Consider the following 16,918-nt stretch of genomic DNA (forward strand, 5'->3'; position numbering starts at 1 on the left):
TGGTGGGAATGCCAGAACCTGTGGGCAGTAGCAGCCCTTGTGGCCCTGGTTCTAGTGGGGCATAGCAGTGGCAACTCCAGGTACAGCAGTCTATTGGCAGGATTGGGGACTGTAACAGAGGAGTTCCAGATGTGCTGGCGCCCTGGCATTATGGACCTCACTCCCGATACCATACCTGGGAATCCGTTTTGTTGAAGCTCAGGACTGGCAGCTGCCAGGAACAATGTTAAGGCTCTGAAACCACCGCAGAAGCAAAGGAGCCATTGAGCTTGCGGCCGCCCAGCTGATGAACCCGCAAGAGCACTTTAGCATCAGCCAATTCAAACCCTGGGCAGGGGGGAGTGCCCCCCACTTCCTAAACAGGTCAAGGCCCCATTGACAGAGGTGAGAACCTAAGGCCTGCGGTCCCCATCTGGCCCCACAGGGGTTCCCAGAAGCCCCCCCCCAATCGTTTGGTGGTCCCCTGGCTTTTGTGCAGTTTCTCCCCCCGCCCCCATTGTGAAGGGTTGAAATGCCTCTGGGGGGCTTAGGAATTGGCAACCAGTGGTTGAAGCCTTGCACTTGAACACATCTGGAAGATACCAGTTGGGGGAGGCTGGGCGGCGGCCTTGGGACAGGGGAGGGGGAGTTCCACCCCCCAAGGCTGCTTCGTCCCGTCGTTCCTACTCCATGCCCGAGCCAGGCTTTCCCAACCGCCAGACGCGTTCACGCACAATTCTCCTCATCCCCGACCATTGGCCGTCCTGGTTGGGGCTGATGGGAGCTGTAGTCCCGATCCGATGCAAGAGGACTCCGGGACCCAAACGTTGGCATTCAAGCGTTCCAGCCGGGCCGCGTGGGGCGCTCCGGTTTAAGGGCCGGCGGCGGGGCGTGGGGGGAGGAGGCCTGGAGTGCCCGGCCGTAGATGGCCCTTCCGGGCAGTGAGCCGGCTGGCCGTTAGGCGGCGGCACCGCCACCAGCCCAGCGGCCCGAGGAGCGCGTCGGGGCGGGCGGCGCTCCGCGCATTCTGCTCCGCCGGCGGCCCAAGGGCGCAGCGCTGCCGGAGCGGAGCCCCAGCCAGACAAAGGCGGCGATGGCCGGGGCCAGGCGGGGGCGGCGGAGGGCGTAGCGGAGGGCGCCTGGCGGGCTCGGGAACGAGGCGGCTCGTGCAGCGGACCCACCGGAGGGGCGAGCGAGCGAGCGCCCAGCATGGGAGGCGCGGACCGGCGGCGGCCGTCGTCGCTGCTGCTACTGCGGCTGCTGCTGCTGCTGGCGGCGGTGCTGCGGGCCTCGGCGGGGCCAGTGCCGGCCGAAGTGGACGCCGAGGTAGGGCCGGGCGGGCGGGCAGGCGAGGGAGCTTCTGGGGCGGACCGGGCGGGCTGGCTGCGCGCCTGGCCTGGCCCGGCCCGCGGGGGCCCCCGAGGCCGCCTCCTTCGGCTGCTGGGCGAACAAAGAAGGGCGCGCGAGGCCGGGCCGCCCGAGCAGTAAGTGAGCGCCGGAGCCTGCTCGGGGAAGCCCGCTCCGGGCGGGAGAGCAGCCGAGCGCTGCCCGCGGGGCCACCTGCGCCAAGAGCCGCGAGCGCCCAGCCGCCCGCAGGCAGCCCCGCAGCGCGGGCGGCGGGCGGGGGAAAGCGGGCGTTGCGGCTGTGCGCTCGCCCGCCCGCGGGGCGCGCTTCCTTGCCCTGCCCCTGCGGCGGGGTCCGGCCTCCCGGGGAGGGCGGGCAAGACCCAAGCCTCCCTCCCTCCCTCGAGCGGGCGCCCCCAACTCCCACCAGCCACGGCGGGGAGCGCTGGGGTGGAGGGCAGCGGCTTGAGGAAGAGCGCCCTCGCGCCAGGCCAGGCATGTCCTGCGCTGCCCTGCCCTGCCCTGCCGTGCCCGCCGCCCTCTACGCCCCAGGGAACGGAGGCTGCCCGCGAAGGGGCGGAGGAGATCCTGCTCGGGGAGGCGCTGCCCCCCCCCCCCCGCGCCAGCCTAGAAGCCCGCAGGGTCCCGGCCTTTGAATGCTGCAGGTGCTTTGGGCCACTCTCTCTTTTGTGCTGGTGCAGCAGGATGTGTCACGCCAGCCGGATGTGTTGCACTACACCTCCCATCGTCTCCAGCCGGCATGGTCTGAGGATGAGAGGTGCAGGCCGGTGCATCCGCTGCGACCCTGGTTGGAGAAGGCTGCTTCATCCTCTGCCCCCAAACATGTCGCTGCGAGGGACCTTGTGGCCGCCCGGCTCCTGTTTTGCCCTCCTCGCCTTTGGGCAAAACTGCAGCAGGCAGGCGCAGGACCAGGCTGGCTGTGCCCCTGGGGAAGGCAGTCCTCCTGGGGAAGGCAGGAGCCGCGCTCCTCTTCCTGCCCTCCGTGAGCACATGGCAGGAGGCAGAGGAGGAAGCCAAAGGGCTTCTGATCGAAAGGCAGCCAAGACAAAGCTTCAAGCAGCCTTTCCCAAGCTGACTGGCACCCACCAAATGGTTGGGACTGCAACTCGCAGCATTCTTGACCATCGGCCCTGCTGACTGAAGCTGATGGGAGTTGTAGTCCAAAACATTGTGGTTGTGGTCTGCAGCAGCACCCCACCCCCTCCTGCTGATTTTCTACATCAAAGGTGGGCAGACTTCAGGCTTGTAGGAGCTAATTCATCTTTTACCAGATCCCTGAGATCCACCAAGTGGAGCCAGGGGCAAAGTAGAGGTTGAGGCGGACAGACATCAGCTAAGAGCCTGTAAGGAGGAGCCTTTGAGCACATGCTCTGCCCTTTCACATGAAAATCCACGCCTGGATTCCCCCAAGCATTATTTTTCAAAAACTAAATTTAGGGGAGTAGTTTTTGGTTTTTTTGCTCTTACTAGATAATTGGGAATCGGAAACCCTTTGCTGATCTACTCTAAATCACCCAGACATCTACCTGTAGATTGATCTACCTTCTGCCCACTTCTGTTCTGCATTGTTCTTATACATGACAACCTGTTTTGGTGCACATGTTGAGATTGTAAAGCAGAACGGTGGATGTTTTCAACAGAAGAATATCTTGTTAAGTTACAACTTAAATATCAACAACTTAAATATTAGTGCCAGAGTGGATAAATGCTTTTGATTTCTATTACTTTTTTTTTTAATAGTTTACAGTTTCTTAATTCTCTTTACAGTTTTTTAGAGTACTTCAAAAATCTGTTGGGGCATAGGGCACAGGCGACTAAATCCGTGAGCGTGCTCCGCATGAAATGCTGCCTCTGTGCTACCATTTTCCACTTGCTTAAAAACAATTGTCTGTCTCCAGCCTACGTTTCTGTGCCCAAATGGTGCACATGGACATGACAGCTGCCGCTTATTTGACAGACAATTGTCCCATTCAAAGCCCCAGTGGTTGGCTACAGCGTTCCATGTGGGCTCTTGTCTTTGCAAAGGGTGCGGCTGGCTGAACTGATCTGTCGTGTCCAGCAGCCCTCCCCAACCCAGGGCCCTCTAGTTGCATCGGACTACAACTCCGAGCAGTGCTGGGAGATGTAGGTCCAACACATCTGGAAGGTACCAGGCTGGGGAAGGCGGATGGCATTGCCTTGGTATCAACATTGCCTGGACAGCCTGAGCCATGTGCTCATGCAATCTAGTCTTAAAATGGGGGTTAGCGCTTAGCACCATAGGCACACAATGCAATGCATGTTTAGACAGGGAAAGAAAGTCCTATAACTCCCACACTCTAGCTGGGGATTGCAGGGAAGTGTAGGACATTTTCCCGTTTAAACGCACCTCTAAGTTTGTGCCCTTATTTGCTAGTTCATAGGAAGGATCAAAGAGAACCAAACTTCAGAGAGAGACGGTCTGGGCCCTGGAAAGCCCGGGACCGGATCCTTGGTCCATCAGACAGCTCCCTGGCTGCTAGCGTTAGGCCCATCATGACCTCTCTGGCTAACCTGGCAGGGTTGTTAGAAAGAGGGGAAGTTCTTTAGTGGGACAACACTATTTGGTGGGTGGGGTGTTGATTCGTTTTTTGGGAGAAGAGGAATCACCTGACTAGAAATATGTTGAGGGGTTTTAAATTTGGAGTGTTTGACGTTATTCTGCCAAGGATAAAGTCTTGGGTTTTAAACATGGTTGCGGCTGGTTTTGCCAGCCTTACGATGCGAGCGCTTCCCTTGCAGGCCTGGCTGCGGTTCTACGGCTACCTCCCGCCGTCCAGCCGCCAGATGTCCACCCTGCGCTCAGCGCAGATCCTCTCCTCCGCCGTATCCGAGATGCAGAGCTTTTACGGCATCCCCGTGACGGGCGTCCTGGATGAAGAGACAAAAGTGTACGTTCTTGCTGCCGCCGCCCTCAAGGGCACTTGTGGGAGAGTTTGTCCTTGTGGGTAAGCTGAAGCCTGGCAAGAGAAGCCCCCGGAGGATGCGGAAGACACGGTGCCGCTCCTCCGTCTCCCCTTCCCCGTCCTTCTGCCTCTGGCTGCTCCAGGAAAGTTCAGGGGTTCAGGGCTGTGCTGTTGCACAGGTAGCCTCATACTGACCTTTGGCTGCTGTCACTGAAGTTCACAGTCTCAGTGGAGAATCTCAGGCGGTCTGATGTGTTGGAAACTGTGGGCAGGTGGGCACCTGCCCATAATGTTGTCAGTGCTTAATAATTCTGGGACCTGGTGCTGGCCAAACGCAGGGAAGGTTTGAGCTGCGCAAGCGATAAGGGGGCTACAGAATTTATTGACACGGAAGTCTAACAAATGCCATCCATGTTTTTGTTTAGCTTCATTTCAAACATAAAAGTCTCAAAGAGGGATTGCCAAGTTTGAATCTAGTGCAAAACTGCCAGAAATGCATGGATTTCTGAATGCCAAATGCATTCCAACAGCATCTGCTTCCAGGTGATGCATGTTGGAGGAATCCCTAGGAAAAAAATCGGACAGAGCCAGTTTCTCCCGTCCTGCATCCCTAGTGCTAACAAGGTCTGAAATGAATTCTTGAAATGCTAGCGAAGAGGGTCTTTTGCCGGGCGGCTTCCTTTCCCCTTCCCCCGCCTGGTTCGTGCTCACGGGCCCTTACGACTTGCAGGTGGATGGAGCGGCCCCGCTGCGGAGTCCCCGATAAGATTGGCGCCCAAGTCAAGGCCAACATGCGGCGGAAGCGGTACGCGCTGACAGGCCGGCGGTGGAGCCAGACCCTGCTGACGTTTAGGTCTGTGCTGCTGTCCCGGCTTGAGTCGGGATTGCCTCGGGGGGAGGGAGGGGGGCTTTCAGGGGACCCGGCTATAGAATGGGCACAAGCGAAGGACGTACCAGCTCAGTTTTGCACATTCCTAAATGTTGTTGTTTTAAAATGTGCATGGTGCAATTTTGCATAAACATATTTTATGGTGTGTGTTTTGATTGTAATATCTGGAGTTTACAGAATTCAAAATATTTGAATGCGATGGCTGAAGGTAAAGGAACCCTCTGACTTCAACCAGCTTCTTTGCCTTCCTGCTGCGTCTGACTTTCAGAAACTTTTGGGGGTTCATCCCAGCTTCTGAGGCACTAAGGAGCTGAAAGGCACATGTGGCAACAACTGTGAAGGCCCAGGGAGAAAACAGCAGAAAGTGCTCTGTGTGTGTGTATCTGGGGGGGAGAACCAGGAAAACGTTAAAAGGACCAATCCCACCCCCTGGATTTTTAGCAAGTTTAGAAACATGTCTCTCCCCCCCCCCCCCCCTGCTGCCCAAACGTTTCTGTTTCCCGCAGCCATCACATCCCTACCTGTGGCTTTGCCACTGGGGGGAGAGGAGGGGGTCTTGCCAGTCCATGCATGCCTGGCAGACCCCCGCTCTCCCTCCCACTGGCAGCAACATGCCTCTCCGTCTGTCGTTTCCCCCCCCCGCTTTCTATTCCCAGCATCCAGAACTACACGGAGAAGTTGGGGCTGTTCCACTCCTACGACGCTGTCCGGCGAGCATTCCGAGTGTGGGAACAAGCCACCCCGCTTGTCTTCCAGGAGATCCCCTACGACGAAATCAGGCACAAGAGGAGGAAGGAGGCGGATGTCATGGTGCTCTTTGCCTCTGGATTCCACGGGGACAGCTCCCCCTTTGATGGGTTGGGGGGCTTTCTGGCGCATGCGTACTTCCCTGGTCCAGGAATGGGAGGGGACGCCCACTTTGACCTGGATGAGCCCTGGACGCTGGAGAATGCTGACGTGTCTGGTAAGGAAGTGGCCTTGCGGCAGAAGAGGAGAGGGGTGCCGTTTGTGTTGGCATCGACCTGGAAAACCAGGGGTCTGAATTGGGCCCGGCCCAAGGGGTTGCCCTTCATGGGGTTGAGAAGGACCGCGCTTCCTGATCAGACAAGCAGACCTATGTGTTTTTGAGGGTATTGTGACTGTTTCATGTAACACCTGGCTGAGTTATTTCCTTGAGTTAGTTGTCTATTCCACAGGTTGGGGTCCCCTCTGCACAGCATTGGTTATTTCGGCCAAATAACCAACCGTTGGTTAAAAAATTCCCTCCACACAACATGATAACCCATGGTGAGTTAAATTACCAAACCGTGACGGTTTAAACCATCATTGATTATCGTGTTGTCTGAACCCAGTTGTACAGATGTTCTGAAAAAGAGGGCATTTTGGGTGGTGCCCCCTCAGCTCTGGAATACTCTCCCAAGGGAAGCCTGCTTGGCACCCACACTGTTAGCTTTTTGGCACCAGGCTAAGAATTTCCTGATCTCCAAGGCTGTTAAAGTCTTTTCAATATTTTAGCATTTTTGTTTTATTAGTTTAATCCCTGCGAAGTAGTTTTACCTCTTATACCTGATGTTGTATTTTATGCTGTGTTAGCTCATTGATTAGTTCTATCATGCTGATCTTATTTGTATTATTATTTTGTTTAAAACTGAGCAATTTATTTTACGAGGCTCGTAATCAATGTAAATAATTAAATGCTGAAAGGATGATTTCTGGCCCCTTCCCTTCCCGTTCCGTTCTCCTGGTGAGCTGCGTCAGCCTGCGGCCAGGGACGGACTTCTTCAATTGATTATATGCAACCAGCTCTGGCAGCCTTTTTGGCTGAGAAGCAGTCTGAGAATACTTCAAATAGTTACAATTATAAATAAATGAATTGTTCTACAAGCGTGGAGCAGAGGGCTCCAGGAGAACCGGTCTGTTGCATGGGCGGTGCAGAAGCGTTACGGAGCTCCGGAGGCCCCAAAGATCGGTGTCTGTTGCCAACAGGGAACAACCTCTTCCTGGTGGCTGTCCATGAGCTCGGCCACTCGCTAGGCCTGGAGCACTCCAGCAACCCTGACGCCATCATGGCTCCTTTCTACCAGTGGATGGACACGGAGAACTTCCAGCTGCCAGGCGATGACCTTCAGGGCATCCAGCGGCTCTATGGTGAGTGCCAGCCAAGCAAGATTCCATTTTATTTCTAACTTTTATATACTGCCGAATATAGTGGGATCTCTCAGCAGGTCACAACAATAAAATACAACGTTGAAACACGGCGTTCAAACACTCCCAACAACAATAAGAGAGCAGTAAGTTGGAGAATGGCATCATTCATGTGTTTAAGGCCCCGGGAAAGCCTGGGTGAGCATTGGGCATGTCTTCAGGAGGCGTGGAAGTGCTGCCACATTTTCTGCCTCTTGAACCACACGAGGGTGGGGGGTTCTCCAGATGGTGGCGGCCGCTACAGAGAAGGCCTCTGCTGCCCGGGTACTTCATGGAGACATTCCGTCCGTTTCAGAATGAGCAGCCGGACCTCCTCTGCTGATCTTAAAGGTGGCCTGGGTAGGTATAAGGGAAGGTGGTCTGCTAGGGATGCTGGTCCCAAGTGGTTCAGGGCTTCATAGGACAGTAACATAACCTTGTACGTGGCTCGGTAGCTAGCAGCCAGCCAGTGCAGTTCTTCTGACACAGGTGCTGGGTGAGCAGAGTTGGGTGTCCCAGTGAGCACCCCAGCTGCTGCATCCTGCACCAGGCACGGAGGCAGCCCCACAAAGAGCGCGTTGCAGTAGTCTAATCGTGAGGCTACCAGTGCATGGATCACCATGGCGGGGAGAGTGCAGAGTTCAGAATTCAGGACGATCGGCCGTCAAATGCCTGCAAATAGAGCAGGAGTGTTGAGCCTCTTTCAGCCCAAGGGCCAGATTCCATTTCGAGAAGCTCTTGGGGGCCGAAGGCAAAGGGGCGGGGCCAAAAGGCCAGCCTGTTTTAGCGTGCAGCTCTTAAGCCAGTAGCGAAGCCTTCAGGGAGGTGTTTGTGGGGAAGCTGCACAAAAGCTGGGGAACCACCAAACCGGCGGTCAGGTGAAAGGAGGTGGGGCCAGGGGAAGGAGGTGGGGCCAGGGGAAGGAGGTGGGGCCACCCGGGGAAGCCCAGGGCCATGGATGGGTTCACCCGGCCCAAGCCTGATGCCTCTGCCGCTCCCTTGTTTGCCAAGCAGTTAATCCACTGATCATCTCGCTTCTTTCCTCAGGTGCTCCCGGGGGGCAACCTCAACCTACAAAGCCCCTCCCTACCGTAGTGCCCAGAAAGCCAGGGCTCAAGCCCCCCAAGCCCCCACCTCCTGGCAAGCCGGCCCGGCCCCCCAGGCCAGGCAACCCCGACCAACATGAGCCCAACATCTGCGATGGGGACTTTGACACAGTGACCGTGCTGCGTGGGGAGATGTTCGTGTTCAAGGTACCGGGCTGTCAGTGCCCTGCCTCCGCTGCTGCTCCCGGCAAGGGTTAGAGGGCACGGGGATATGAGAGCCTGGCTTTTGGAGTGTGGGGGGGTTCTGGCCCCCTCGTTGCCATCATCAGGGGGGCTGGGGAGTGACTGCACAGGGATTCCGCCCTGCTTGCCCCCGAGGATCGCAGGGACCCAGGCTCTCGGTCTCCTCGCTTCCGTGCAGAGCTTTAGTCCAGGCAGCGCTGCAAAGCCAAACCAACCACGGAGCCCACTGAGCAGGTGTCGAGGGATGCGCTACTTCGTGTGGATTGTGGGGCAGATGCAAACTTTCCTTCCCCAGTCTGTGGCCAAAAGTAAAACCGACCCCAAAGTTTGCATGAAATTGTACAGGCGAAGCAGCCAAGTATTGGGGCGGGGGGGGGGGGCGTCCTTGCCCCCTGCTGCTCAGCGCGTGCTTCGCAGTGCCCCCTCGCTCAGTGGTGGAGCGCCCCCTGCGCATGCGGGAGGTCCCGCGTTCAGCCCCCAGCATCTCCAGTGGAAAGGAGCAGATGAGGGGCAAAGCTGACCTCTGCTTGGCACTGTGATGAGCTGCTTCCAGTCTCTGAGTAGACCGTTCCGGGTTGGGTGGACAAGGAGTCGGACCGGACTAAAATGCCCTTGTTAGCTTCCTCCATTACCACCACCACTGCCCGTTCTTCCTTCACTCCAGCCAAGGGTTGGAGCCTGTTTTAGAAGGGTGGCCCACGCGTGCAAATGGAATCAGGCAAATGGATGTTCTGTTTGCAGAGTTGAGGTTTTCTGGTTTCTGTTTTGCAAGTTGACATTTATTCTACAGCCTTATTCCAGCTCTGGGCCTGGGCCTGGAGCTGCCAGAAAGGGCTCAGCCAGCTGTGGGATATGAGCCTCGCTGTGTGTAAATGTGAGGTGGGAGGGAGAGCCGGGTCAGACCCCAAGGCCAGAGAGACCTGAGTGGGTCTGAGTTGTCTCTTCCTCTCCTCTTCTCTCTCTCTCCCCTTCTCCCAAGGGCCGCTGGTTCTGGCGAGTCCGGCATAACCGAGTGCTGGACAACTACCCTATGCCCGTTGGGCATTTCTGGAGGGGCCTTCCTGGGGACATTGATGCTGCATATGAGAGGCAAGACGGGCGATTTGTGTTCTTTAAAGGTAAGCACCCTTGGGGTGGGAGAGGAAAGTAGACAGCAGCGAACTCCGATGTTGTCATTCTACTGAGCTTTTTCAAGTGAAAAAAGAAAGTTCCCGTATTTCTCTCCATCCCTTTCCTGACTCCAAAATATACGTCAGAGGACAACTGCTTTCCCGGGCGTTTTATTTTCTCCTCCCTTCAGGGCCAATGGATAGGCAAAAGAAGGGTGTTATGTGGGGGAGGGAAGCAAAAGCCCACAAAATGCCCTACTGAGGCAAATGTTAGGGGCAGGAACATGTATGACAAAGGAAGGAGCAAGGCAGTGGAGACAGGGCCATGTGATTTGCAGCTGAAAACAACAGGGAAACTAGGAAGGTACGACACGCACGGCCCCTGAGGTCCCTCTACTCACAGGAGTATGGGAAACAAACAAGATGAACATGAAATCCTAATATGGGAAGATAAATGATCTGACAGGTATCGGGGGGACTTGGTGCGTTGAGGCTTATGGCTAGTGATTGAAAGGTGTATCTCGGCCTTCCCCAAGGTTTGGAAAGTCTGGTTTATCATGCTCAAAAGGAACAGACCCAACGGTAAGGGTTATGTTATGTCATGTTAGATGTAAAGGAAGTATACACATTAATTGGTTAAAAGAGCAGAGTTTGTGTACCCTGGGGAAGGAAAGAAACAAACAAGGTGATCTGTGCTTGCAGCCTTCAGATATCTGATAAATGTCGTGTAGGAGAAGGGGATTTGATCTGTGTTTCTCCAGAGGGCAGGGCTAGAACCAATGGGCAGAAACGGCAGGGAAGCAGGTTTTGGCTAAACTTTATTTATTTATTTATTTATTTATTTATTATCTAAAGCATTTTTATAGCGCCGCCTCACCATTTCTGGCATCGAGGTGCTTTACAATAACATATAAAACAATTCCATTAAAACTCTCAAACCACATTAAGACAATTCCATTAAATCGTTAGGAGAAACGTCCTTATAGTCCACGCATTGGACAGTGGAGCCCAGGCTGCCTCGGCAGGTGGTGGGCTCTCCTTGGATGCTGCTATTTTCGCAGGGGCCAAACAGAGAGCTGTCAGGGATGTTGTAGTTCCCTGGGTTGGCCTGGATGTCCTCCTAGGTCCCTATCTCCTGGTAGGGGTGGAATGGACAGGTCAGCAGGCGGGGCCTGATGGATGCTAGGATAGAAGCCTCCCTGGATTTGGTACAGGGAGTCCCAACACGACAAAATCGTAACCCTGTTCCTGGGTGCTCAACGGGCCATCCTCCATGTGCTCTCTTTTTCCAGGAGATCAGTACTGGCTTTTCCGTGAGGCAAACCTGGAACCCGGTTACCCGCAGCCCTTGACCAGCTATGGGCTGGGCATTCCCTATGACAGGGTGGATGCTGCCATCTGGTGGGAGCCTACGGGGCACACCTTCTTCTTCAGAGGAGACAGGTGGGTAGCAGAACCTGGGCGTGGTCGGGAAATCCCCACTTCGGGCCGTGCCTCCAGCCTTCTCGGCAGCACAGATGTCAGTCTGCAAGGCAACTGTAAAAGGACCTCTGGTTCCAGTCTTCCATCACCCCCCCCTCCCTTGCACTGCGTGTGCTTTCTCTCCTCTCCCTGCCCCAGCAATATCTGGTCCTGTAACCAATTGTTGATCATGTTCTTACCAACGTCTTTCCTTTTGCAAGAAAACAAATTGTACTAAAGCTCAAGAAATAAGTTTGCAAAAGTGGTTTGGGACCAGTGTGGGACCAGTGTTTAAGGACTCCGTTCTTGAGGAAAGACGGGGAGCAAAGTCAGCCAAAGTCAGCTGCAGAAGATGCATTCAGATGCCAGCAGGAGCAGCAAGGTTGGACCTCTAGAATCACTGTGGTGTTTAGACCAGGCCTGGACAGACCCAGGTTCAAATTCCTCTCTGCCTGACATTAGTGAGGCCACACCTGTACGATTCTGGGCACCACATTTCCAGAAGGACACCAACAGGTTAGAACAGGTTCAGAGGAGGGCAACGAAGGATACAGGGACTTGAGGAACTTGGAATGTTCAGTCTGGAGAAAAGAAGACTGAGGAGAGACATGCTAGCAGTGTTCAGGTACATAAAATAGTGCCACAGGGAAGATGGTCAAGAACTGTTTTCCATGGCCATAGAAAGGATCTGAAATAATGGGTATAAGTTACAGCTGCCTAGATTTCAGTTAAATATAAGGAAAAACTTCCTGATGGTAAGATCTGTACGACAGTGGAACAGTCCACCTATGGAGGTTGTGGACTCTCCATCTCTGGAGGTTTTTAAGAAGACACCAGAGAGCCACCTCTCATGGAGGGTGTAATTGGTTTTCCTGCATATTGCAGAGGGTTGGTCTGGATGATCCTTGTGGTCCCTTCCTACTCCACAGTTCTATGATTCTAAATCCCCGCTGAGCCATGAAGCTCACTGGGTGACCTTGGGCCTGGAGCTGTCTCCCAGCTGACCTTACAGAGTTGTAGTGCAGATCAAATGGGAGAGTGAGTTTCAAGGGAGCTGCCTGCATGTGCTCCCCGTTGCACACCAAGGGCTGAGCAGGGTATGATGAGAACATCTTTCCTCCCATAGGTATTGGCGCTTTAATGAGGAGAGCCACACTGCGGATCAAGGCTACCCAAGGAAAATCAGTGTGTGGGCTGGCGTCCCGAACGCTCCCAAGGGAGCATTTTTGAGTTCCGATGCAAGTAAGTAGAAAGACATCATGTAGTTTGGCCTGCAAAGACAGGATAAGAGGAGCAAACGGTTAAGGATAGGAGGTCTAATAATGAACACCACAGGCGGAGCGCCAGACAGAGGTGTTAAAGAATATGGAAGGAGGTTGGTGGAGCAAAGCTTGTTCTTCTGCTCTCGCTGGGAAAGGCGTTGGAGGGAGACCCAAAGCTGAACCGCTGTGGGCTTCAGGGGAATGGGGTGGGGAGAGAGCTGAAGCATTAGGCCAAAGAACGGCGGCAGAGGCGACGTTTCAGAACGAACTGACAACAGCTGGAAGTTACTGGAGCTCATTGGCATTCACCTGAGAGATGTTGAATCGTTCAGATGTAGAAGTGCTGGTCTTAAAACGACTGTATGCAACATATTAAAATCAGCCCCTTTACAAGAGGCTTTGAGGGTAGCCAGCATAACACCAATTCCTTAAAAAAAAAGGAGCCAGGGAGTTCTGGGGAATTATTGACCAATCAGCTTAACTTCTGTCCTAAGTAAATTGGAGAAAGACTTTTTTAAGACTAACTTTTTCTGCATGCTGACCAACAAGACTTTGTTGAGGAATGGAGTTTTTGTTATGGAGCTAAGTCAACAGTAGAATCCTGCAAGGATCTATATAAGACCAATGCTATTTAACATATTCATAAGAGGTCTGGAGTAAGGGATGAGCAGTGAGGTAGCCAAATTTACTAATGGGTCCAAATGAGTAATGGCTCCAAATTTAGGGCCATGAAATCTAAAGCCGATGCTGTAGAGCTTCAAAACAAATGTAGCTGAACTGGGTAAATCAGCAACAACCAAGTGGTGAATGAGATTCAGTGTAAGCAAAGTGGGTCAAAAAATCCAGACTTCGTGTATGTACTGATGGGCTCCAGATTGGCTGTGAGCCTCCCGAATAGAGGTCTTTGGTTTGTGGTGGATGGTTGATGAAAACACCGATCTGGTGTTTGGCAGAGTGAATTCTGTTTGATTTTTTTATTAAATTGGGGAAATTAAACTGCTTGTATCATAATGCCTTTTCTAATAAAAAAACAAGCCAACAGTGTTTGTATCCGAGCCCAACCCTTGGTGGACAGACTGATTATAACCTTGTTATAATTTGTGCAAATCGTTTGCATAATTCATTCTGATCCCCGAATTCTTGGTGCCGAATCTTTAAAAAAACAGAACGTTGCATAATGCAGATGTTGACAACAGAATTGGACTGGCCCATTAGCTGAGCAGCCGTGGGACAGAGTGGGCTGTGGAGACGGAGCCCGCGCGTCTGTCTCATTGTCTTTGCGTCCTGCTGTTTTCCAGCCTACACGTATTTCTACAAAGGCCGGATGTACTGGAAATTTGACAACGAGCGTCTGAAAACAGAGCCCGGCTACCCCAAGTCCATTCTGCGGGACTTCATGGGATGCCACGAGGAAGTGGCCGCAAACCCCGACCCCGGCCGCAGGTGGCCCGATGGGGGCAAGCCCCCCTTCAACCCAGACCGCCCCGGGCAGGACAAGGAAGAGGAGGAGGAGGAGGAGGTGGCGCAGGAAGACCCCGCGGACACTCAGCCTGGGGAGGAGGAAGTGGAAGCGGACGCGGAGGCGGATTATGGCGATGGCGTGGAGGGCGGGCGGGAGCAGGGCCCCGGCCGCGATGGCGGCGGCAGCAACGACGTGGACATTGTGGTGCACATCAACGACTACCCGCTCACCATGAGTGTCGTCATGGCGACGGTGCTGCTGCTGCTGCTGCTGTGCATCTTGGGCCTGGTGTACGTCATCGTGCAGTTGCAGCGCAAGGGCACGCCCCGCCTGCTCCTCTACTGCAAGCGCTCGCTCCAGGAGTGGGTCTGAAGCCCGGCTGCCCCCGTGGGTGGCCCCGGGGCACCTTTCCCTCCTCCTCCACCAGGCGAAGTCCTGCCAAAGAGGGTGAGCGGGCGGCGCACGTGTCTGGCCTGGCTCTTCCCTCCAGGACCCGACGGACGACGTTGCTTTCCGCTTGGGAGAGCAGCTCTTGGGGGGCCCTGGGCTGGCCGCTCGCTCCCCCTCTTCCGTCCAAAGCAGACCTTGTGCCTTCCTGTAGAGGGATGTTGGAGTGGGGGGCAGCGGCTCCTGCCTGAGTCCCTCCATGCCTTTGTGCCTCAGTGAGGGCTGGGCTGCCGTAGAGACCCCTGCAGCCCCTCTCCCGGCGTTGACTGGTGGGGGCGGGAGGGCTGCTCTCTCCCGGCCTCCACGCCAGGCAGCCGCCTGCCTGCCCCAGCCACTCTGCCAGCCCCCGGCGTTTGGACATGTGGCTTTCCCTTGACTTGTTGCCGGAGATTTAATCCTGTGGATCTCATCCCCTCGCCTGGGATCTAGTACAACGTGCACAGTGGTCCAGATGCATATTTGCCAGGATGGACTGCTGGCTGACCAGGATGAGGAGGGCGCTTGCCCGGTTGGATCTGCCCGGCCCTCCCGCGCATGTGCTCTGGAGCCTGTGAGCCGACACCTGTCTCTGTCTTGTGCTACTCCCAGAGGAAGCGGTTTGTCACCTCCGGAGGCAACCGGCTCGCTTCCTACCCAAACGTTTGCTTGCTCCAATGAGCCTCATGGACCAGGCGCCCGCGGGCCAAGGCTGCCGGCGGGCCACGCGTGAGCCACTGACACCCTGAAATGCTTGACTTGGGCTTTGTAAGCGTCTGACCTCTGCGATCGCCGCTTTGGCTGCAGAGCAACACATAGCAAATGTTTCTACTGTAATCTTTTACTACTACTGAAATCTCTGGAGGCAGGTGTGGGCTGAGCGGGGCTCTTCCCAGGAGGGGCGCTTGGGGTCCGTGCCTGACTCCCCTTTCCGCCTCTCTGCCCGCTTCCGTTCCCCCGGCACTTCCTGGCTATCTTGGAAGCAGGCCCTGGGGGGCAGGGCGCCCTGGAGGGAGGGGCAGCCCAGGCCCACTTTCTGGCTCCCACGGCTGCTGCCTTGGGGGCTGGGGGCTGGGGCTGGGGCGGAGCCCTCGCTGCAAAGAGGTGTTGTGCTTCCTTGTAATGCCCTGGCGTTACTGGCTGGGGCTGGTTTGAGTGCAGGTGTGAGTGAGAGGCTGCTTTGGAGGTGTGTGGGGTGTGGGTGTGTCTTGCGGTGCCCCACAGGAGGGCTCTGAGCTGGCTGGGCTCTAGGTTCTGGCCTTTGGGAAGTGGCGGGTGTGTTTGCACAGGGGATGGGCCCCCTTCCACAGCGATTCCCAACAGGATGTGCCTTCCTGTTTCTGGGCCTGCAGCAAGCGAGGCATCTGCATGAGCCGTCTCCTGGCCTCTGCCACAAAGTGGGAATCCGTCAGCAGGGGATGTCATGAGTTCCGTCAGCAGGGGATGAGGGCCGCCTCCCCCCCCCCAGGTGCCCTGCAGACGTGTTGGACTGCAGCTCTCGCCCTTTTGAGTCAGCATGTCCGTGGGCCTTGCGGGCTGGGAATGATGGGAGTTGCAGTCCGACATGTCTGCCGGGCACCAGGGTGGGGAAGGCTGGCTGAGAGGCTGCAGGGCTTGGCTGAAGCCCCTGAGAGAGGGAGGCCGCAAGAGCTGCTGGCTTTGCACCTCCCAAAGAGATTCTGCCGCCACTCTCCACACACCTGGCCGGTCCTCCGCTCTGGAGATGCCGCCGCACTTGGCAGCCTGGCCGGCCCCTGCGGGGACAGCGGAGGGGCCCCAGCCGCTGAGCCCGGGCGGCTGCCGCGCTGCCTTCTCTCCCCCGGCACGGGTGGCTGGAGCTCGCTTCCTGCAGCAACACCCTGCCTTGCAGCCTGGGGACTGAGCAGGGTTGTGCAAAGTAGGCAGCGCTGAATGGCCTTGCCTTGGGCGGGTGACTGCCAAGTGCTCTTGCACAGCAGGGGCGGGGCGGGGCGGTTCCGCTTCGGTCTGGCTGGTGTTGTATCTAAACCAGCACCAAGGAAAGCTCGCTCCTGTGACATGCTTGTGTTCCATGGACCGCATCTATCTGCTTGCTTGGTCATGTGTGCTGCTTCTCTGCTAATGGTCATGAGAGCCAAGCACCCCCCTCTGCCCTCCCCTGGATCGCGTGAGATGTCATTCTGTTGCCCTTTGACCTCCCGAGGCCTCCTTCCGCCTGAACGCGGCTCCGCTGCAGTGGCCCGTTGGGCAGACGGGTGCTGACCAGGTCTCGCTGCCTAAAGAGGATTCCTGGCACCCTCTGGCAGTCTGGGACTCTTTGTCCCATGTTTCTAGCCCTGATGATTTCCCAGGAGAGCACGGAGACACCGCGAGGGCAACGAGAGGCACCGCGTGTTGCCTGCTTCCCTGAGGGACACGATGGCACAGGTCCTGCTCCTGCTGGGAAATTCTTTTGCCTCTGTCTCCATGCCATTTCCCCTCTGTTTTTCAGGAAAAGAGTCCCATATTTTTGAAAACCTGGAACCTTAGAAGCAGAATGAATGACGAAACACAAGCACTTGCATGGCGTTTGCGGAAGGGAGGCTGAGATCC

General features: G+C 55.8%; 1 protein-coding gene across 1 annotated transcript; it reads left to right on the forward strand.

Annotated features, from left to right (window-relative positions):
- The first annotated feature begins 1,248 nt into the window (after nucleotides 1–1,248).
- Nucleotides 1,249–15,369, forward strand: MMP15 (matrix metallopeptidase 15). Its single transcript, XM_063140880.1, has 10 exons — nucleotides 1,249–1,305; nucleotides 4,105–4,253; nucleotides 4,999–5,121; nucleotides 5,814–6,121; nucleotides 7,144–7,305; nucleotides 8,389–8,594; nucleotides 9,610–9,748; nucleotides 11,032–11,182; nucleotides 12,327–12,442; nucleotides 13,761–15,369. The coding sequence occupies exons 2-10, from the start codon at nucleotides 4,150–4,152 to the stop codon at nucleotides 14,294–14,296; spliced, it is 1,845 nt and encodes a 614-aa protein (XP_062996950.1). The 5' UTR covers nucleotides 1,249–1,305; nucleotides 4,105–4,149; the 3' UTR covers nucleotides 14,297–15,369.
- The last annotated feature ends 1,549 nt before the right edge of the window (nucleotides 15,370–16,918 follow it).

This window comes from Elgaria multicarinata, chromosome 14 (assembly GCF_023053635.1).
Source record: "Elgaria multicarinata webbii isolate HBS135686 ecotype San Diego chromosome 14, rElgMul1.1.pri, whole genome shotgun sequence".
NCBI classification, from domain to species: Eukaryota; Metazoa; Chordata; class Lepidosauria; order Squamata; family Anguidae; genus Elgaria; species Elgaria multicarinata.